The sequence below is a fragment of the Geotrypetes seraphini genome, chromosome 12 (assembly GCF_902459505.1).
Source record: "Geotrypetes seraphini chromosome 12, aGeoSer1.1, whole genome shotgun sequence".
NCBI lineage: Eukaryota > Metazoa > Chordata > Amphibia > Gymnophiona > Dermophiidae > Geotrypetes > Geotrypetes seraphini.
In genome coordinates, this window is record NC_047095.1 from 44,219,708 (window position 1) to 44,238,558 (window position 18,851).

General features: G+C 42.0%; 1 protein-coding gene across 3 annotated transcripts in view; it reads left to right on the forward strand.

Moving 5' to 3' along the window:
- The window catches only part of WLS (Wnt ligand secretion mediator), a 121,543-nt gene extending 111,218 nt beyond the window's left edge, over positions 1-10,325 (forward strand). For all 3 annotated transcript variants that reach the window (XM_033916412.1, XM_033916413.1, XM_033916411.1), the window contains exons 8-12: positions 1,584-1,647; positions 2,873-3,016; positions 5,378-5,461; positions 6,614-6,767; positions 9,111-10,325. In XM_033916412.1, coding sequence (XP_033772303.1) covers positions 1,584-1,647; positions 2,873-3,016; positions 5,378-5,461; positions 6,614-6,767; positions 9,111-9,220 — 556 coding nt within the window. In that variant the 3' untranslated portion in view covers positions 9,221-10,325. The remainder of the gene's footprint in view (positions 1-1,583; positions 1,648-2,872; positions 3,017-5,377; positions 5,462-6,613; positions 6,768-9,110) is intronic.
- The last annotated feature ends 8,526 nt before the right edge of the window (positions 10,326-18,851 follow it).

Here is an 18,851-nt window from a genome sequence, read left to right on the forward strand (position 1 = left end):
TCCCTGTGCCGGGCTGGACTGGGCTTTGAGCATTTGCGCATGCTCAAAGCCTTCTGGTCTCGCTCTCTCCAAGATTCTAGAATCTGGGGGGGATGTAAGATTGCGGGGGAGGGGGGTGAAGCGAGCGGGGGGGAGGATGCCGGTTCGCAGGCGCTATATGCGTGAAAATACGGTAAATATGAGGGACTGCCCAAATCTGGTAAACTTGGGATGAATCTAATTCCTATACCATTGTTTGTTTTGGGGGGGTTGTTTTGTTTTCTTTTAAGTGCTGCTACTATGGTCCAAATTGATGGCCTTCCTTGGGAGGGGGAAATGCTTTGCGAAGTTTTAGGTTCTGTCACATTCTTCTCTACCCAGCACCAGAGCTTGACATGTTTATGGTCTCTCCCATTCGTCATTAGAGTCCTGAGGGTAAGCAGGATGTTATTCTTTGGAGATGGTTCCTGGGACATGCTGGAACTTAGATACTGCACTTCCATGTTCACACTTGACTTCTTAGGCTAAAAGCTTTTAGGGGTGGGGAGCCTGGAATGATTTGATATAACACATTCACGCTATATTACTCCATTTCAACAACTTAATGCTGGCATGTGTACATTTAGTAGAAGAGTAATTAAGATTATTACAGAGATTGTAAAGGAGGACACCGCAAATTCTTGACACTTGACATTTAGCCCAGTATCCTGTCTTCACAGAGGCCAATCCAAGTCACAAGTACCTGGCAAAAACCCAAATAGTAGCGGCATTTCATGCCACCAATCCAGGGCAAGCAGTGGCTTCCCCCATGTGTCTCTCATCAGCAGACTACGGACTTTTCCTCCAGGAACTTGTCCAAACCTTTTTTAAAACCAGCTACATTAACCGCTCTTACTACATCCTTCCAGAGCTTAACTATTCTCTGAATTAAAAAAATTCCTCCTATTGGTTTTAACAGTATTATTCTGTAACTTCATTGAGTGTCCCCTAGTCTTTGTAAATCTTGATGCAGTAAAAAGTCGATCCAATTGTGGAATACTATACAATACAATATTAATTTTCCCTGGGAAGATTATTGGCTAATAGAGGTCCTCTCTGAAGGATTCCATCTTCAACCACCATATGGGCCAGTACTCATCAATTTATTTTTTGAGCTATGGCTCCATGATTGCAGTCAAAATTATAATCCCTTGGAGGTGCAGCATGCTGAAGTACCTATGTGTGTTTTGTGACCCCATTTGGGAAATCAACCTGCACTATGAGAAGCTCTAATTTAGACTTTTTTCATCCTACTTGTCTTATGTTCTGAGCCAACCACAGCAAAGGAGAAGAGACTTGTGTTGTGGTTGGCTCAGAACACAAGCCAAATGCCCTTAATTCTAAGGCATGAACATGGCTGAGAAAATAATGGTTTTGTATGTTTTGTCATGCAATATTTTTAACAAGAATCTCTTGATTAGGAAATTACAGACTGTCTCATTCAAGGAAATAACAATTGCAACAAGAAGTTAAAAGAAAAACGATGTTTGAGTGTTGCACTAACTGTTTTTGTAAAATTTCATGACTAAATATTCCACGCTAATTTTGTGATTCTCTGTTTGCAGAGGTGTTCAGCTGAAGAATCCCTTTTACAGCATCTGGGCAACAGATGTGGGCACTGAGCTGGCTGTATCCTCTAGAGCCAACTTTATGACCTTGTAAGCTCTTTGAGCTCTTTGCTTTCTTGAAATGAATTGAGAGCATGTGGTGGTTTGGTTTTGTTTTTTCAGGGAGTGCCATTGTCCTGGAGCCTGAAGGTACTGCAGCCCTTTTCACTGAAGACCAGATTCATTTGAAATTCAACCAATTTTTATTGGTTAAGGAGTTTGTTTATTGGCGATATTGAATTTGGGTCTTTTGAGCTGAAACTGGAAAGACGGTATAATTGTGAAGTCAGACTATTGAAATTGCTGTGCAGTCTTCACACATGCAAAGTCCATGGGTATTACGAATTAAGCAGCATATGGAATACAAAAGGAAGGCAATTTACTGAATGAAAAATGAAAGATACATACTAGAGCAGGGCTGCCCAAGTCCGGTCCTCAAGATCTACTGGCAGGCCAGGATTTCAGGATATCCACAGTGAACATGCATGAGAGAGATTTGCATACCAAGAAGGCAGTGCAGGCAAATCTCTCTCATGCATATTCATTGTGGATATCCTGAAAACCTGGCCTGCCAGTAGATCTCGAGGACCAGACTTGGACAGCCCTGTACTAGAGAATGACGCGGTGGCTGTTCGCGGCTAGCTGCAGGTAACCCACTGAAATGGGGGGGAAAAAAGTGGTTTCTGTGGGTACGGGGCAAAGCCATTCACCGCCCCATGGTGGGAGAGAATGCGTGCAGTCACCAATTGTGCGCGGCCCTCTCCCTATTTCCTAACGATCGCCGCCATCTGTATGGGCATCTCCCTCCCTCCCTTTACCTTCATGGCGATTTTTAATTTTCTGGGAAATTCTTTGATGCAGCTTCCTGTTTCCGGTTGTGTCAGAGGAGAACGTTCCAGCAGCTGCACACAACTTCAAGGCTCCGGCTGCTTGTTGAAAGAAAATTAAAAATTGACACGAAGGTAAGGGGAAGGAAGGGAGGGAGAAAAGATTAGTGAAAATGAGTGTATGTGTGTGTCTGTTGTCAGCTTTAGGATGATCTCATGAGTGAACACCCTCTGTCTAGAGTTGCTGCCTCATTTCAGACCCTTCTCTGATCTTGCTGCTTTAGAAGAATACTCAGTTCAAACTGTTATGAGTGGGAGTCTTTGAGAGTTCCAAGGTCTTTGTGCCTATATTTGAAAACCAAACCACAGGAAGTCTGTGGTATTTCACGTGAGAAGGTTTCTTTAACCCTGCCTACTCAGATGGCATTTATCATCGTGGCAGGAATCTGTGCCTGCCTGTATTTTGGCTTCCTCTGCTTTATGGTGTTCCAAGTGTTCCGAAATATCAGCGGAAAACGGTCAAAACTGCCAGCGATGAGCAAGACTCGCAGGCTTCACTATGAGGTCAGTGTGGATTGGGGGTGGACAGAAAACGGTATGCAGCTGGGGGGCAGTGTTTGTGTTCTCCTCTTATCAAAGAAATATTTTTGAAATGTAATAAAATTATTTGGGTTTCTTATTGAACCTTGGATCAGTTTTGGAGCATCAAAGTTCACTTTAACCCCTTTTTATAGGCCTTTAATAAATCAAAGTAGGCATTTTTTAGACATTAAATATTTCATCCTATAACAACCTGAAACATGAAAAGAACGCCATGGGCCTTCAGAGTCAATCAAGAAGACTTTTTATTGTTGGACTCAACACAGGCTGTGTTTTGGCGTGAAACAACTAACAGAATTGATTATGGTAATAGCTTGTATTGTGGTTTACCAATAGAGTATGGAAATTGATTTTTGTTCACTGCAGAATACCGTGGCACAATTATATTTGGGAGAAAGGGAGCTACATGGGATATCTATCGAATTCAGGGTGATTTAAAATTTCTTTACCTTGCTTCCAAATCACTGAATCAGTTAGGTCCAAAATATTTGGCTCACTTGTTAGATTTATGCTCCTGTGACTTGCCTAGAAATTCCAGGGTTGGATGAGATTAAGCTGTTCTCAAGAACTTTTACCTATTATACCCGAAAGCTCTGCAAATCAAACCCAATCATTTGTTTTCTTTTGGGATGGTTGATTAGTCTCTCAGGTGTTCTAAGTTTTTTTTGTAGTAGTGGAGGAGAGTGCGGTGTAGGTGGTTAGAGCTGCATTCTCACCTCCATGAGGTTGTGGGTTCAAACCCTGTGCTGCTCCTGGGCAAGTCGCTTAATCCTCTACTGCCACAGGTACATTACACAGATTGTGAGCCCCCCAGGACAGATAGGGAAAGTGCTTGAAGTGCCCGTATGTAAAAGTGCTTTGAGAGTGGTTTTAAAACTACAAAAAGGTGGTATACAAGTCCCAATCCCTGAAGGGATGAGCAAGTTCAAGTTCAGGTTTATTTTGATAAATCGCCTATATAAAACTTTCTAGGCGATGTACAATAAAATACAAGTTATAAAAACATATTATCATATTAGTAATATAAGACATCCAAAACATCAACATAAACAATTGTTAATTAAATTAAATAAAATGAAGAGAATTTCTCTTTACCTAACACTTAACAAAACATAACAAGGGGAAGGAGGGAAAGGATTACAATGTTTCTCTTAATAAAGGAAAGAACATAAGGAAGGGAAAGACAATATAAAAGAGGGAGAAAAGGAAGGAAGTTAAACATTAAAAACATCATTAAATAAAAAAGGAAGGAAATTAATCATTAAAAGCATCATTAAATAAAAAAGTTTTCAGCAATTTTTTAAAAGAAATAAGATCTTTTTCCTTTCTGATAAAAAGAGGCAGGGTGTTCCAGAGTTGGGGAGCTAGTACAGAGAACATATCATTTCTCCTTGTTCCAACAATTTTTAGCGAAGGGATCGATAATAAGTCTTGCTGGGAAGATCGAAGGAGGCGAGTTGTACAGTAAGGGGTTATCATTCTAGATATGAATAATGGCGTATTGAACAATAGTACCTTGAAAACTAAGAAAGCTATTTTAAATGTTATCCGATGATTAATGGGTAGCCAGCAGAATCTCCCCTGGATTGATTGAGTTATGTAATCATTTATTCAGCCCGTCCTCCCAAAGGAGCCCAGAACGGGTTACAAGAGTACATTCGCAGTAAAGCGGAACAAATGTTCGTGAGAATACAGAGATGGGGGGAACGCAGGAGGTTTAGATTTTAGCATTTACAGTATAGGTGTAACATATAGACTAAAAGTACAGACTTTGTGGACATAGGAAACAGCGTTTTACAGCATAGACGTTAACATACGGACTTGGGGCTCCTTTTACTAAGGTGCGCTAGCGTTTTTAGCGGGCGCTAAACCCGCGCTACGCTTCTAGAACTAACGCCAGCTCAATGCTGGCGTTAAGGTCCAGCGCGCTCGGCAATTCAGCGCGTTAAAGCCCTGACGCACCTTTGTTAAAAGAAGCCTTTAGATACAGATGTGGTTTGAATTGCAGCAGTTTCTGTATAGATCGGCGTAACAGAGGTAAAAAGTTTTCTTTTTCAGGTGGTAATAATTCAAGTAAATGCTGTGGTTATACTAAGGTTTTGTTTTTACTGTTTACCTTTAGTATTATGGTTTTTATTTTGTATCTTCTAAAAGTGTCTTATGAGACAAAAAAAGGTAGAACTACTGCAAGGGGCAGCGAACACAAAGAAGCAGGATATTAAAAGGCTCTTGTCCTCTCTGAAGAGTGAAAATCTGATACCTTGTTCCGTGAAACTAGTTCAAGGAGGAGTTTGTGATTCAGTTGACTTTTATCTGCTTTTATAGGGACTGATTTTCCGCTTCAAGTTTTTCATGCTCGTCACCCTGGCCTGTGCAGCCCTATCTGTCATCTTCTTCATCACCAGTCAGGTGAGTTTGGAAATTGGCAGGGGGGGAGGGGCCAGACTGGATGGACCATGCAGGTCTTTATGTACCATCATCTACTGCGGAGGAGTTAGTCTAGTGGTTAGTGCAGCAGCCTGAGAACATGGGGAACTGGGTTCGATTGCTGCTGCAGCTCCTTGGGACTCTGGGCAAGTCACTTAACCCTCCATTGCCCCCAGATACAAAACCAGTATACTGTATATGGGTCTCAAAGTCCCTCCTTGAGGGCCGCAATCCAGTCGGGTTTTCAGGATTTCCCCAATGAATCTGCATGAGATCTATGTGCATGCACTGCTTTCAATGCATATTCATTAGGGAAATCCTGAAAACCCGACTGGATTGCGGCCCTCAAGGAGGGACTTTGAGATCCCTGCTGTATAATATGTAAAACCGCTTTGATTGTACTATGCTATACAGCAGGGCTGCCCAAGTCCGGTCCTCGAGATATACTGGCAGGCCAGGTTTTCAGGATATCCACAATGAATATGCATGAGAGAGATTTGCCTGCACTGCCTTCTTGGTATGCAAATCTCTCTCGTGCATGCTCATTGTGGATATCCTGAAAACCTGGCCTGCCAGTAGATCTCGAGGACCGGACTTGGGCAGCCCTGCTATACAGGTCTTATATCCTGTGATATATATATATTTTTTTCAACAAGGATTCATTGCGGCTAATAAAAGACTTTGTACGGCGTTTAACAGGAGGGATTGTGAATGAGGCAAGAGAGATTAATAGAAGCAGATATTGGCCAGAGTCATTGTAACCAAGAAGGCAGTACAGTAGATTCTCAGTTAACCGGCACCCATGAGGATTGATAGATGCCAGATAAATGTAGTTTCTGGTTGCTTGAGAGTTTCTATTAAAAATAAGCCTAACCCCACACCCTAGTGCTGAATAGTTCCTCTTTCCATATTTAACCAAAATCCAATCCGGTGAAAATAATCATGTTTTGTATGCCACAAGAAAAGAATTCTAATACCGATGCTTCTCATAAAAGCCTGGATAAATGATCAATGTGCAAATCACACTGAGACTTGTGGATGAAAAAGATGCCCCAGGTTGGTAGGGGAAGTAATAGTGAGGGTGAAACCGTTTTTGTTTCTTGTCTCAACTTCATTTATTTTCTGTCCTGGTAGGTGAACGAAGGCCATTGGACTTGGGACGGGACAACTGTGCAAGTAAACAGCGCCTTTTTTACGGGTATCTATGGGATGTGGAATCTGTATGTGTTCGCTCTCATGTTCCTGTACGCGCCTTCACACAAGAATTATGGGGATGACCAGTCAAACGGTGAGCCATAGACGGGAAGCAAACAAGCAGGGCCCCTCTAGGCTAGCACCATCTTCTCCTCTTAATCTTTCTCATTGAACCTAGAACTTAAAAGGCCCAAGAAACAGTTGGTATGCAGTTATAAATGTTTAAACATCTCCCAAAGATGTATGGAAAAATTTCCGGTTCACGGGCAAGTTTGAGAAATGCATCTCGGAACATTTTCAAAATTCTCATCTTTTATTTTTTAGCAGAATATTACCTGTACTCAGAAATATATTACGGTTGAAATCTTATGCCATTTGTCCTTTATATTTACCTGACGGCACTCAAAGATGGTATTTTGTCTCAAATTCTATCAACGAAGTCAGCTGAGAATTATGAAACTGACTCCAACAATCCAAAAGATCAATTTACATAGTTCAAAATTGAAGACTTCCCTAGGGGACCTGATGCCTAGTTTCACCTCTTACTCTAGAAGAACTGAACACAACTCAATCAGTTTTACTACTTGGGTTGGCCACTGTTAGAAACAGGATACTGGACTTGATGACCCTTCGGTCTGTCCCAGTATGGCAATTCTTATAGAAACATGATGGCAGATAAAGGCCAAATGGCCCATCCAGTCTGCCCATCCGTAGTAATTATTATCTCTTCCTCTCCCTCTGAGATCCCATGTTCTTATGTGAGCCAAGTATAGGACAGTCAAGCCATTGTGACATCACTGAGGAGGTTGGCTCTTAGGCAATGGTGGAATTAGGTTTTGACATCACAATATCAGCTTTGGAATGTTGCTATTCTTTGGGTTTCTGCCAGGTTCTTGGGACCTGGGTTGGCTACTATTGGAAACAGGATACTGGGCTTGATGGACTTTTGGTCTATCCCAGTATAGCAATTATGTTCTTATGGTCATAATGCTTGGAATCCTTATTGTTCATAAAAGACCCCTCTAAGCCTATTACCCATATCAACTGAAAAAGCTTTTAAGACTTGGGGCATTACACTTCAAAACCACATCCCTTCTTGATCAGCCCAACCTGATGCTAGAAAGGGACCCAATTTAATTGAACACCTGCATTAAAAAGAATTCTAGACACCTCTTATCTCAATGAGGCTGGCAAAAAGCCATCCACTAAAAAGGATCCATCATGATTTCCAGGTCCACCAGTCTTGGGTTCAGCGGAATCAGCAGGATACTTCAGTTCCGAGTCTCCATTCGCTTGCAGTAAGGCTTGCTTGATGTGTCTAGTAGACCCAGGATCAAACTTCAGGCACTTCTGAAGAGATGACCTGTGGTTTGGCTGGCTTCGAGACAGAGTATAGTTAAGAGATGAAGCCCTACTGCATCTCTCTTGCCTGATGAAATGCTGAATGGAGAGGGGGAATGAAAGGAATTGATGAGGGTAAGGAGTGATGGGCCAGGGTAGAACTGAGAGAGAAAAGCTTTGTCTTTGAACCCACAGAGGTTGTGGGTTCAAACCCGCGTTGCTTCTTGTGACCCTGGGCAAGTCACTTAATCCCCCCATTGCCCCAGGTACATTAGATAGATTGTGAGCCTCCTAGAGAACAGTATAGAAAATTGAATGACTAAATAATGTGAAAAGCTTCAGCCTCTGATGGTATTGTGACATCACAATGCCTCATTCCACCAGTGCCCAAGAGGCCAACATCATCAGTGATGTCACAATGGTTTCATTGTCCTATACTTGGCTCACTTTGATTACATTCTGATTTCTAGAGTAGTGCAGTGGTTAAAGCTACAGTCTCAGCACCCTGAGATTGTGGGTTCATACCCACGCTGCTCCTTGTGACCCTGGACAAGTTACTTAATCTCTCCTCCCCCCCATTGCCCCAGGTACATTAGATAGATTGTGAGCCAACTGGAACAGACAGGGAAAAATGCTTGAGTACCTGAATAAATTCATGTAAACTTCTGAGCTCCCCTGGGAGAACAATATAGAAAACTAAATGAATGAATAAATAAATAAGTTTGCTCTAATACTACTACCACTTATCATTTCTATAGCACTGCTAGATGTACGCACGCTGTACATTAAAACATTCAAGAGACAGTCCCTGCTCAGTAGAGCTTACAGCCTAATCAAACAGCTCAGATTCCAGCACCATGATTGTTTAGACCTTCGAGCACCTTGACATAGGGTTGAAGTTGTTCAGCTCCTACTCGGTCATTCCAATAACATAGACCGGACCGTTTCATGCAGTTCAGCTTATCAGTGCTTTATTGATGATGCAGAAAGCACAGAACTTCCTTGATACTGAAGGGAAAAAAATGGGGGGAGGGGGAGGACATCTGCCAGGATATGAAGGTAAGACCAAAACTAAACTGAAGTTCTTGGGTTGCAGGTGACCTGAGAGTAAACAGTGCTGAAGAGCTGCAGCTTACCACCACCATCACCCATGCAGATGGTCCAACAGAAGTGTTCAGGCTGGCTGGCAAGGAAGCCCAGGAGTAACGACTGGAATGTCCCACTCGGAGAACAGTGGCAGCTGGACCACTACTAGTTTACATATGTCTTCCATGTAAAAAAAAAAAAAATTAGCTTATTTTACAATTACTCTGTATATAGAGCTGTATTTTTCTCTTTCTCAGAGAGCAGTGGCATGGAATAGAATGTTTGCAAGTTCCTCTTCCCGTGGTAACTTGCTTGTTTTTTTATGGGGGGTGGACAAAATGCCAGATCTTTTTATAAATTCATCAAAAAATGAGTTGTCCTTTTTTTTTTTAATGTTCTTGTCTTCTATGATAAATCCGTAAAATTAACAGGTGCTCACATTCCATTTCCTGACTAGTTAAGCATTATGGGCCAGATTCTCCGAGCGGTGCTGATCACATGTCAAATCACGCAAAGGCGCTACTAGGAGAATCACGGCTACGTGAAAAGCAGGCGCTGGAAATGTAGGCCAGGGTTTTAAGGGCCTACATTTCCGGCACCTACATTTTGCGAGGGGTCACATCTACAGGGGTGCCTAAGGACCCAACTTCTGGCCTTAATCAAGCCTTAGTCACTGTAAGATGCCTCCTCAGTCGGAATGACGGCACTGTTTTGTTTTTTTTATGGCATTTGAATTGGTTTTTAATTGGCGCAGTCGATTAAAAAAAAATAAAGGGCCCCTTTTATCAAGCCGCTCAAATGTCCTTTGCGTCCTTCAAAGGAGGAGTTGTGTGCTGGCATTGTTTTGCTCGAATTTCTGTAATACCGTTTTGCCAGAGATCATCCAGTCCATTCTGTCGGCACACGGTGAGATTTTTCTGTGCCTTCTGCTTGGCGCTGTTTGCTCTCTTCGGGGGACAGGAGAAGCAGATGCTTTATCGCCATTAGCAATGGTGGATCTCGCAGAGACTTACATGTATCGAAAGAGAAAACAGAAGGCATTGTTGGGTTAATGAATGCTAATGTCCTTTATGTTCAGGATAGGGTTACCCTATGGCTCTCACAAAAGGAGGATGGATTGAGACTTCAAGTTTAATAAAATTTGATAAAATTGCTTATCTGGGATTACTATGCGAATAGCAATCCAATAGTAATACAATTAAAACATGAAGCAAACACTTACAAATAACAGGGGGTCAAAAAAGGGAGAAATACAATCTTTATAAGGAAAGAAACAAATAAGGTGAGTACAACAGGAGTAAGGGATGGAAAAGAGACAGAGAAGAGAGAAACAATAATTAAGTAGCTAAAATGCAAGGGTCCTGGGGAAAGGAGGTAGCTGAAGAAATCTAGCAGTTGTAAGCATCCTTAAAAAGGAAACATTTAAGGTTACTTTTGAAATGATCTATATTCTGGTCTTAAATATAATGGCAGGGCATTCCAGGTCTGAGGGACAAAGACCGAAAAAATATTTTGCCAATGTGTACCTGTAATCTTTAATGATGGGACCGTCAAAAGATGTTGGTCCATTGAACGAAGTATACGTGCTGGGGTGTAAGAATTGAGCTCCTATTTGTAGGAGATGATTCGGTGTATAAGACTAAGAATTAGATTAGATATATAAATTGAGGCTCTTTAAAAAATTGGGTTTTGAATGTTGATAGTATGATTTTAAGGAAATTCTATGGGTGATCGGGAGCCAATGTGCTTTTTGTAAAAGGGGAGTAACACGATCATGGAAGCAAAACCCAGATGTCTCAATCCGGCCTCCTTTTTCTGGAGCCATATGGTAACCCTAGTTCAGGGGGCTGTGATGCCCAGAAGGTGCTTTGTGGAGGAGGCTAGAAGTGTTACTGTCTCCATGCGTGCCATAGCCTCGTGATTCCTTTATTTAAAGGAGTAACACTGCTTTGGAGTAAATAGCAAAGAAAGAAAAATGGGGAGACCCAATGATCCACAGTGAAAACAATCCACCGATGAAAACGAAAACAAAAAAACTGTGGACACAGATGTTCTGGAGATAATTTATTATACACTGACATCTAAAAACATGAAAATTCAATGTAAAAAGTACAATGATAAAAAATACAGTGGTAAAAATCCAACCGGACCCTACACGGTCTGTGTTTCAGCGAACACACCTTCCTCAGGGGTCCTAAAAGGAAGCGGTAATAATGAATGATAGAGAGAGAGAGATGAAAAGATAAGAAGTTACTGTGATGCCAATCTGAAGCATGCATATTAGTGTCTATACTCGACTGCAGGATAAAACGAGTGAGCCAAGTGTGATCATTTTTTTTCCTCTTATATTTCTTGTCAGTATTTCAAACCTCTCTCTATATAGCTTGATCACACTTGGCTCACTCATTTTATCCTACAGTCGAGTATAGACACTAATATGCATGCTTCAGATTGGCATCACAGTAACTTCTTATCTTTTCATCTCTCTCTCTCTATCATTCATTATTACCGCTTCCTTTTAGGACCCCTGAGGAAGGTGTGTTCGCTGAAACACGGACCGTGTAGAGTCCGGTTGGATTTTTACCACTGTATTTTTTATCATTGTACATTTTTCATTGAATTTTCATGTTTTTAGATGTCAGTGTATAATAAATTATCTCCAGAACATTTTTTTGTTTTTGTTTTCATTGGTAAATAGCAAAGAACCAAGCTTGCTAAAGAGCTTGAATAGTATTCAGTCACCAAGCCAAACGGGTGAGATCTACAAAGATCCTTGACTTTTGTTATTCTCCCCACACTCTGAGGCCTGGTGGTACTACTTTTTATGACTGCATCCTAGTTCTACAACTCATATTCATATTCTTTGTATACACATGTTCTGACGAGTCTTCCTTTTCGAGTTGACCTAGTACACTGCATTTTGCAAAGGCGCATCACATGAAGGACGCACTGCAACTTTATAACCAAATTCTCGTAAGTCCAGAAACAAATGATTCCCTATGTTACGGTGTAGATATCTTTTGTTATTTGATAAAACATCATGAACTAAACCAGACTCATTTTGACTTAACAGTGTCTTGACATCTCATTTCTGTATTTTGTACTTTTGGTTCTGTGCAACTTGCAAAGTTATTTTTTAGATTTGCTGTTCAAATCCATTAAAAAAAAAAATGACCCTTTTGTAACAATTATGTCCGTTTTATTTATTGGAGCCATTTCTCTCCTGCTTTTATTTCCACATCTGCTTCTGTGGATCTTTCACCTATTTTCCTAGATCAGTCCCTGAGTACCTCCAGCCAGTTGAGTTTTCAGGATATCTCTAATGACTAGGCATAAGACAAATGTGCATATAATCTAGTCATTTATAATCTGCTTAATCTCTAATTGGGTCCAAAGTGGATGACGGAGGAAAATGGAAAGCGGAGAAACCAACTAAAAAAATTCACAGAAGGAATTTTTTTTTAATGTATTTTGAGATGTTTCTAAATTATAAATAAGATGCTTGGAGTTTTTTTTATCTGTCATGGCAGACCATTCCATATGTGAAAAGGAGGTTTCTAAATGATCTTTCCTAGTGGTACATCTAAAAGAAGGAAAGTTCAATAGAAAGCTATCAGTGATTTAAATGTATGCCCTTTAAAGCAGCTAACCAAATTACTGAGAAGAAAGTGCAAAACTACAAGGGGCGTTCAATAATTTATCTGAGTGTGAAAGAAAGTAGCAAGCGTGTTGAAACAAGTCTGTACATGTTACATGTCTCAAAGTTTCTCATGCACAGTTATGGCTCAGTGCGAGTTTAACATTCCGAGAGGCAGGATGTCAGGAGAGTCTTCATGCGAATCAAGTAAGAAACTGCTAGATTTGGAGCACCATTCAATGATAAAATTTCTCACAAAAGAAGGGTAAAGCCAAAGGAGATACTTGAATGCATGACTGCAGTTTAGCTGAGTCTATCCCATCATCCTACAAAGTAAAATTTTGAAGCAAGCAATTTACATGGGGTAGAGAGTCCATTGAAGATGACCCTCACGTTGGATGGGCTGCGGAATCAACTTCCACAGAAACGTGCAAGAAAGTCAAGGATTTAAATTTGTCAGATGGACGAATTTAAGGTATCCCGAATAGCTGAAGAAACGGGCATCTCGGCAGGTACAGTGTGAAAAATAATTCATGAGAAGTTGGGCTTCTCCGTGATTAGTGTAAGATGGGTTTCAAAGATGCTGACACCATGTCAGAAGGCCACGAAGTTCCAGTGCTGTTAGGAGAACTTGGAGATGCTCTGTTTAGACCAAGTGAAAATTTCATTTGGGGACTGGAGATTTGACTTGGGTCTATCACAGAGATCCTGAGTTCAAAATGGAGTCAATGCAGTGGAAGCACGAGATATCCCCCCCACACCAAAAAAAGTTCAAGACAGAAAAATATGCAGGCAAAGTCATGGCAGCTGTCTTCTGGGATGATGAAGGACTGTGCCAACGTTGGATTACTTTCTTTCATCCTGCTTGCTTAGGGCCCCTTTCACAAAGCTATGGTGGAAATTCCCTGTACAGCAAACGTGACAGCACATAGAAATGGAATGGGATTTGTCGCATTTCCCATGCTGGAATCATTACCACAGTTGGGGAAAAAGGGTCCTTAGAGCAGTGCCTCACCAACCTTTTCAAGCCAGGGCATACTAAACTTGAGGCTGCGTCTGCAGGGCCTCCAGGCAACTGTCAGTGTGATGAGGTCATGTGCATGTGTGATGTCATCACAATATCTGCGCATGCGTGGAGGTCCTCCGGACAGGGCCCAGAGCTTGCTAACCCTGAAATTACTCTGCTAGTAAGGGGATTGAGAGGAGAAGAGGTGCCAGCGCCGGCTGCCTGCCTACAGGACGCTCATCTCGCGGCAGTCCTGGAATCTCACCGCCACACACAGTTTGCGATACGCTGCCATAGAGTGGTTTATTGCAGGACATTGAGGTTAGACTCGGTTAAATGCAAGTTTGTACCAGTATTAGAGGAATTAGATCTACAGTAAAACCTTGATTTGCAAGTGTTTTGCAAAACATTTCATTAAATTTTAACTCGATATACAAGCAATGTCTTGCAATACAAGTACATGCAGTATTCGCCGATGACGCCAAACTTTGCAACATAGTAAGTGAAGGATGTTTGCAGGATAATATGACACAGGACCTTTTTGCGTTGGAAAACTGGTCCTCAACATGGCAGCTGGGTTTCAATGCTAAGAAATGTAAGGTCATGCACCTCGGTAGCGGAAATCCATGCAGAACATACACCTTAAATGGAGAAACATTGGCTAGGACCACAGCAGAACGAGATTTGGGAGTAATCATCAGTGCAGACATGAAGGCTGCCAAACAGGTAGAAAAGGCCTCATCCAAGGCAAGACAAATGATGGGATGTATCAATAGAAGTTTCGTCAGCTGGAAACCTGAAGTCATAATGCCACTGTACAGGACCATGGTGAGACCTCATCTGGAGTACTGTGTGCAATTCTGGAGGCCACATTACCGTAAAGACGTGCTTAGAGTCGAGTCGGTTCAGCGGATGGCCACTAGGATGATCTCGGGGCTCAAGGGTCTCTCGTACGAAGAGAGACTGAACAGATTGCAGCTCTACACTCTGGAGGAACGCAGGGAGAGGGGAGACATGATTGAGACATTTAAGTATATCACAGGACGTGTCGAGGTGGAAGATGACATCCTTTTTCTCAAAGGACCCTCGGCCACAAGAGGGCATCCGCTTAAACTTAGAGGGGGGAGATTTAGTAGTGATACCAGGAAGTATTTCTTCACGGAAAGAGTGGTGGATCATTGGAACAAGCTTCCAGTGCAGGTGGTCGAGGCCACCAGCGTGCTTGACTTCAAGAATAAATGGGACATCTACATGGGATCCCTACGAAGGTCAAGTTAAGGAAGTGGGTCATTAGCATTCAGACTTATGGGGGTGGGTCAGTTGAGTGGGCAGACTTGATGGGCTATAGCCCTTTTCTGCCGTCATCTTTCTATGTTTCTAAGTATACGCGTGTCACAACTGAGCCGATGGCTCTTCTCTCTCTGACGCTGCAGGAGTGTGGTGACTGGTCTAAACGAGCGAGGTCTTGCAATACGAGTACGTACAGTATACACGCGTCGCATCCTCGCAACTGGGTCGATGGTTCTCTCTCTGCCGCTGCAAGAGTGTAGGGACTGTTCTAAATGAGCGCGGTCTTGCAATACGAGTACATATAGGATTTTGTGTTAAAGTTTTGGGGTTGTGGAACGAATCGTCTGAGTTTCCTCTGGGGAAATTTGATTTGATATATGAGTGCTTTGGATTACAAGCATGCTTCCGGAACAAATTATGCTTGCAAACCAAGGTTTGACTGTATTAAGTACAGGTAGAAGTGTATTCCCTTAACTTTCCTTTATAAATATCTTCCCAATCCCAAATTAATATGAACATGAAACATATTGTATTTACGATTTTTTTATTGTTCCTTATTCTTTCTGTGCTTTGTGTATAACAATTGTATTTCAAAATGATTACATTAAAAACAATTGAAGGTGATGAGATCGCTGAACGCACAAAGGGTCTCTCGTGCTCGGAACGTTACAGTATGTTCTGAGCCCTGGAAGAGCAGGTCTGTGCCAGTGCTGTCAAGTGTCACTGGCTTCTGTGCCTTATCAGGCCTACTATCTATGGAAAACACTTGTAAAGATAAGCAACATTGCTTTCTAGCACAAAGGATTTTCTGGACTTTGGCCGGTGCAGAGTGGTGGAAAGCTTTTCTTTCAATGTGCACTTATGGTGACCTTAATATCTACTATTACTACTATTAATTATTTCTATAGCGCTACCAGAGGCACGCAGCACTGCAAAGAGTCGCAAAGAATAAGAAAACAGTCCCTACTTGAAAGAGCTTACAACCTGTCATGGATACAGTTAAAGGGAACAGTTAATCTGTGAGTTGGATTGGAGGGCAAAGGAGTAGGGTTAAAGACTGACAACTATATCTTTGCTAAGAGTCAGATATGCTGAAAAATACTTAAGTTTTCTTTATCCTGCAGCAGATTAGGGGTTTTTTTCTCAATAGCTCTACCTCCTTAAGAGTGTCTTGCTATGGGGGAGGGGGACACGTAGCTGGGATTAGAGATATTGTGAAGCCCCAGAAGAACTATGTTGTTGTTTTTTTTAATTATATTATTAATTTTTTAGTTCTTAATTGATTCTTTCTTCCCCCCCCCCCTCCTATCCTTGATGGGGGTCTAATGTGAATGAGTGAGTTCTTTATTGTACTTTTCCCATTTTAGGGAAGGTGGGGGGAAATTGTTACTGGAGTAAACTTGTTCTCTTGGGCGTGTGTGTGGTCTGAAATAATTAAAAAGAAGGTGTTAATGTGGACAGCTTAACAACAATAGAATAGGTAATCCTGATTGCAGTTTCTCGTTCTGCACACGTTGGCATGGGGCCATCCTCCTTCCATGCATTGCAGGGTGTGGACTTCCTTCATGGAATAAGTGAACGTGAGAGCTGATACCCCTCACTGTCTTGTAGTCTCTTCACATTTTGTCTTTTGCTGTAATAACCATTTTTAAAGCAAAACAGAGAAAGCCAACGGATCTGCAGTAAAAAGCGAACACCAAAACCAAGGAAGAAACTGCAGATAGAAATGTACAAGGAAAAGAATCTTTATTTTAAAAACCATATAAATTTGTAATCCTTTAAAAATGGCTCTCAATCACATGGAATACAGACCCTACATGGTCCGTGTTTCAGAGAAACACTCCTTCCTCAGGGTCCCAGATGTCCAATGTATCACATGTGGAGAGGGATGCAGAAAACAACCCAATAATTGAAACTACTGCTCAGAAGATTTTTCTGCATCAGTTTTGAAAATTTTGATGACTATATTACTACGTTGTTTTCTGCATCACTCTCCACATGTGATACATTGGACATCTCGGACCCCTGAGGAAGGAGTGTTTCTCTGAAACACGGACCATGTAGGGTCCGTATTCCATGTGATTGAGAGCCATTTTTAAAGGATTACAAATTTATATGGTTTTTAAATAAAGATTCCTGCCCTTGTACATTTCTATCTGCAGTTTCTTTCTTGAATAACCATTTTTAAAGCAAAGCTTCAAACTTAGAAAAGCATACCTTGTGCCCCTTGGATCTTGGAGGGCCTGGGTGTCTAAGCCCACCCTCCAGCTAACTTCAGTTGCGACAAGACGGATGTCATCGTTATAAGCATTTTAACTGAGTGATTCGTGATATATAAGCCCTCTGGGCAGTGGCGTAATGCACCCCAGGTGCTGTCTTGGTGGGGGGGCTGGCTGGCACCCATCCTATTTTCTGCCCCCCTGCTCCTTCCCTGCCTTGGGATTGGGGGTGCCTCTCACCCTTGCTATGCCACTGCAAGGAAAGTCCCTACTGTACCTGAATGTAACTTGCTTTGAACTACAACTGAAAATTGTACCAAACTGAAACAAGACAATGAAGTAACCCTGATCAGAAAAACACACCAAAGCAGTTCATATATACATGCCAGGTACTTTCTCTGTCCCCAGTGAGCTATAATGAGCTTCCCTTCCCCCTTTTAAACATAGGCTAGTAAATAGCAGGAGAGGATGGCCAGCCATCTTGTTGTTTTGATCTCTCTAAGGACGTCAGCCATTCTCTGTGATGGAAGAAGGGGGCAGCCAGGCATGGGGTACTGAGATGATTAACTCTGAAACTACCTGCCCACAAAAGGCAATTGTTTCTTCATTCCTGAGCTTTGTGCTCTTTCAGCTTCCTGCTTCTACTGTCTTAACAGGTGGAGGGGAAGGGGGGGCAGTGCTCCGTCCAACCCATCCTTGCATGATTCTAATTATCTACAGAAGCTCTAGGGCAGGAGTGTCAAAGATCATCCTCGAGGGCCGCAATCCAGTTGTGTTTTCAGGATTTCCCCAATGAATATGCATGAGCTCTATTAGCATACAGTGTAAGCAAATAGATCTCCTGCATATTCATTGCGGAAATCCTGAAAACCTGACTGGATTGCGGCCCTGGAAGAAGGACTTTGACACCCCTGCTCTAGGGTAAGATTTCTAAACCCTTGGGACCCCACAGTGAATATACATGACATGCAGTTGGCATGCAATGTATGAACCCCTCCCCCCCCCAAAAAAAAAACCACCTAATACATATTCATCGTGGCTTGACTTGCTGTGGAGTGAGGAGCCTGCAAGGGATTGAAAAACGTCCCTTCTAGCATGGAGTTTGGGGATTGTGTTTGTGTTACTTTTTGGGTACTAGAGGTTGTACTGAAATCCTGCAGCAATATAATCAAATGATCTACAAATTGTGTTTTTTTTATTTGTTTGGATTTTATTTGAGGGTTTTAGGCAAAAATAAATGCAATACTCAAAAGTGGAAAAGTGTCAGCCAACTTCCTCAGTTTGAATAGTGAATGTTGCTTCATGCCATCAGGAAACTGGCCCATTCTTGCTCCTCTTTGAGCCTGAGCTCTTTTAGAAATCCTGTACTGTAATTAAAGAGTTCCAGTGAGAGTGCTCCAGAGGCGTGGAGAGCTTCCAAACCATTGCCGGGGTTACCGATCTCCCAGGCTGAAAGTCCTCATGCAAATGAAAATAAGACCCTGCCTCTCCTTTATTGATTAGTGCCACGTTCTGAGCATGAGAACATGCCAGGAACTCTGTTTCTCCTCCCCTGCCAAATCCCCCATCTCCAAACATTGTGTTGGGGAAAGAGTTTTG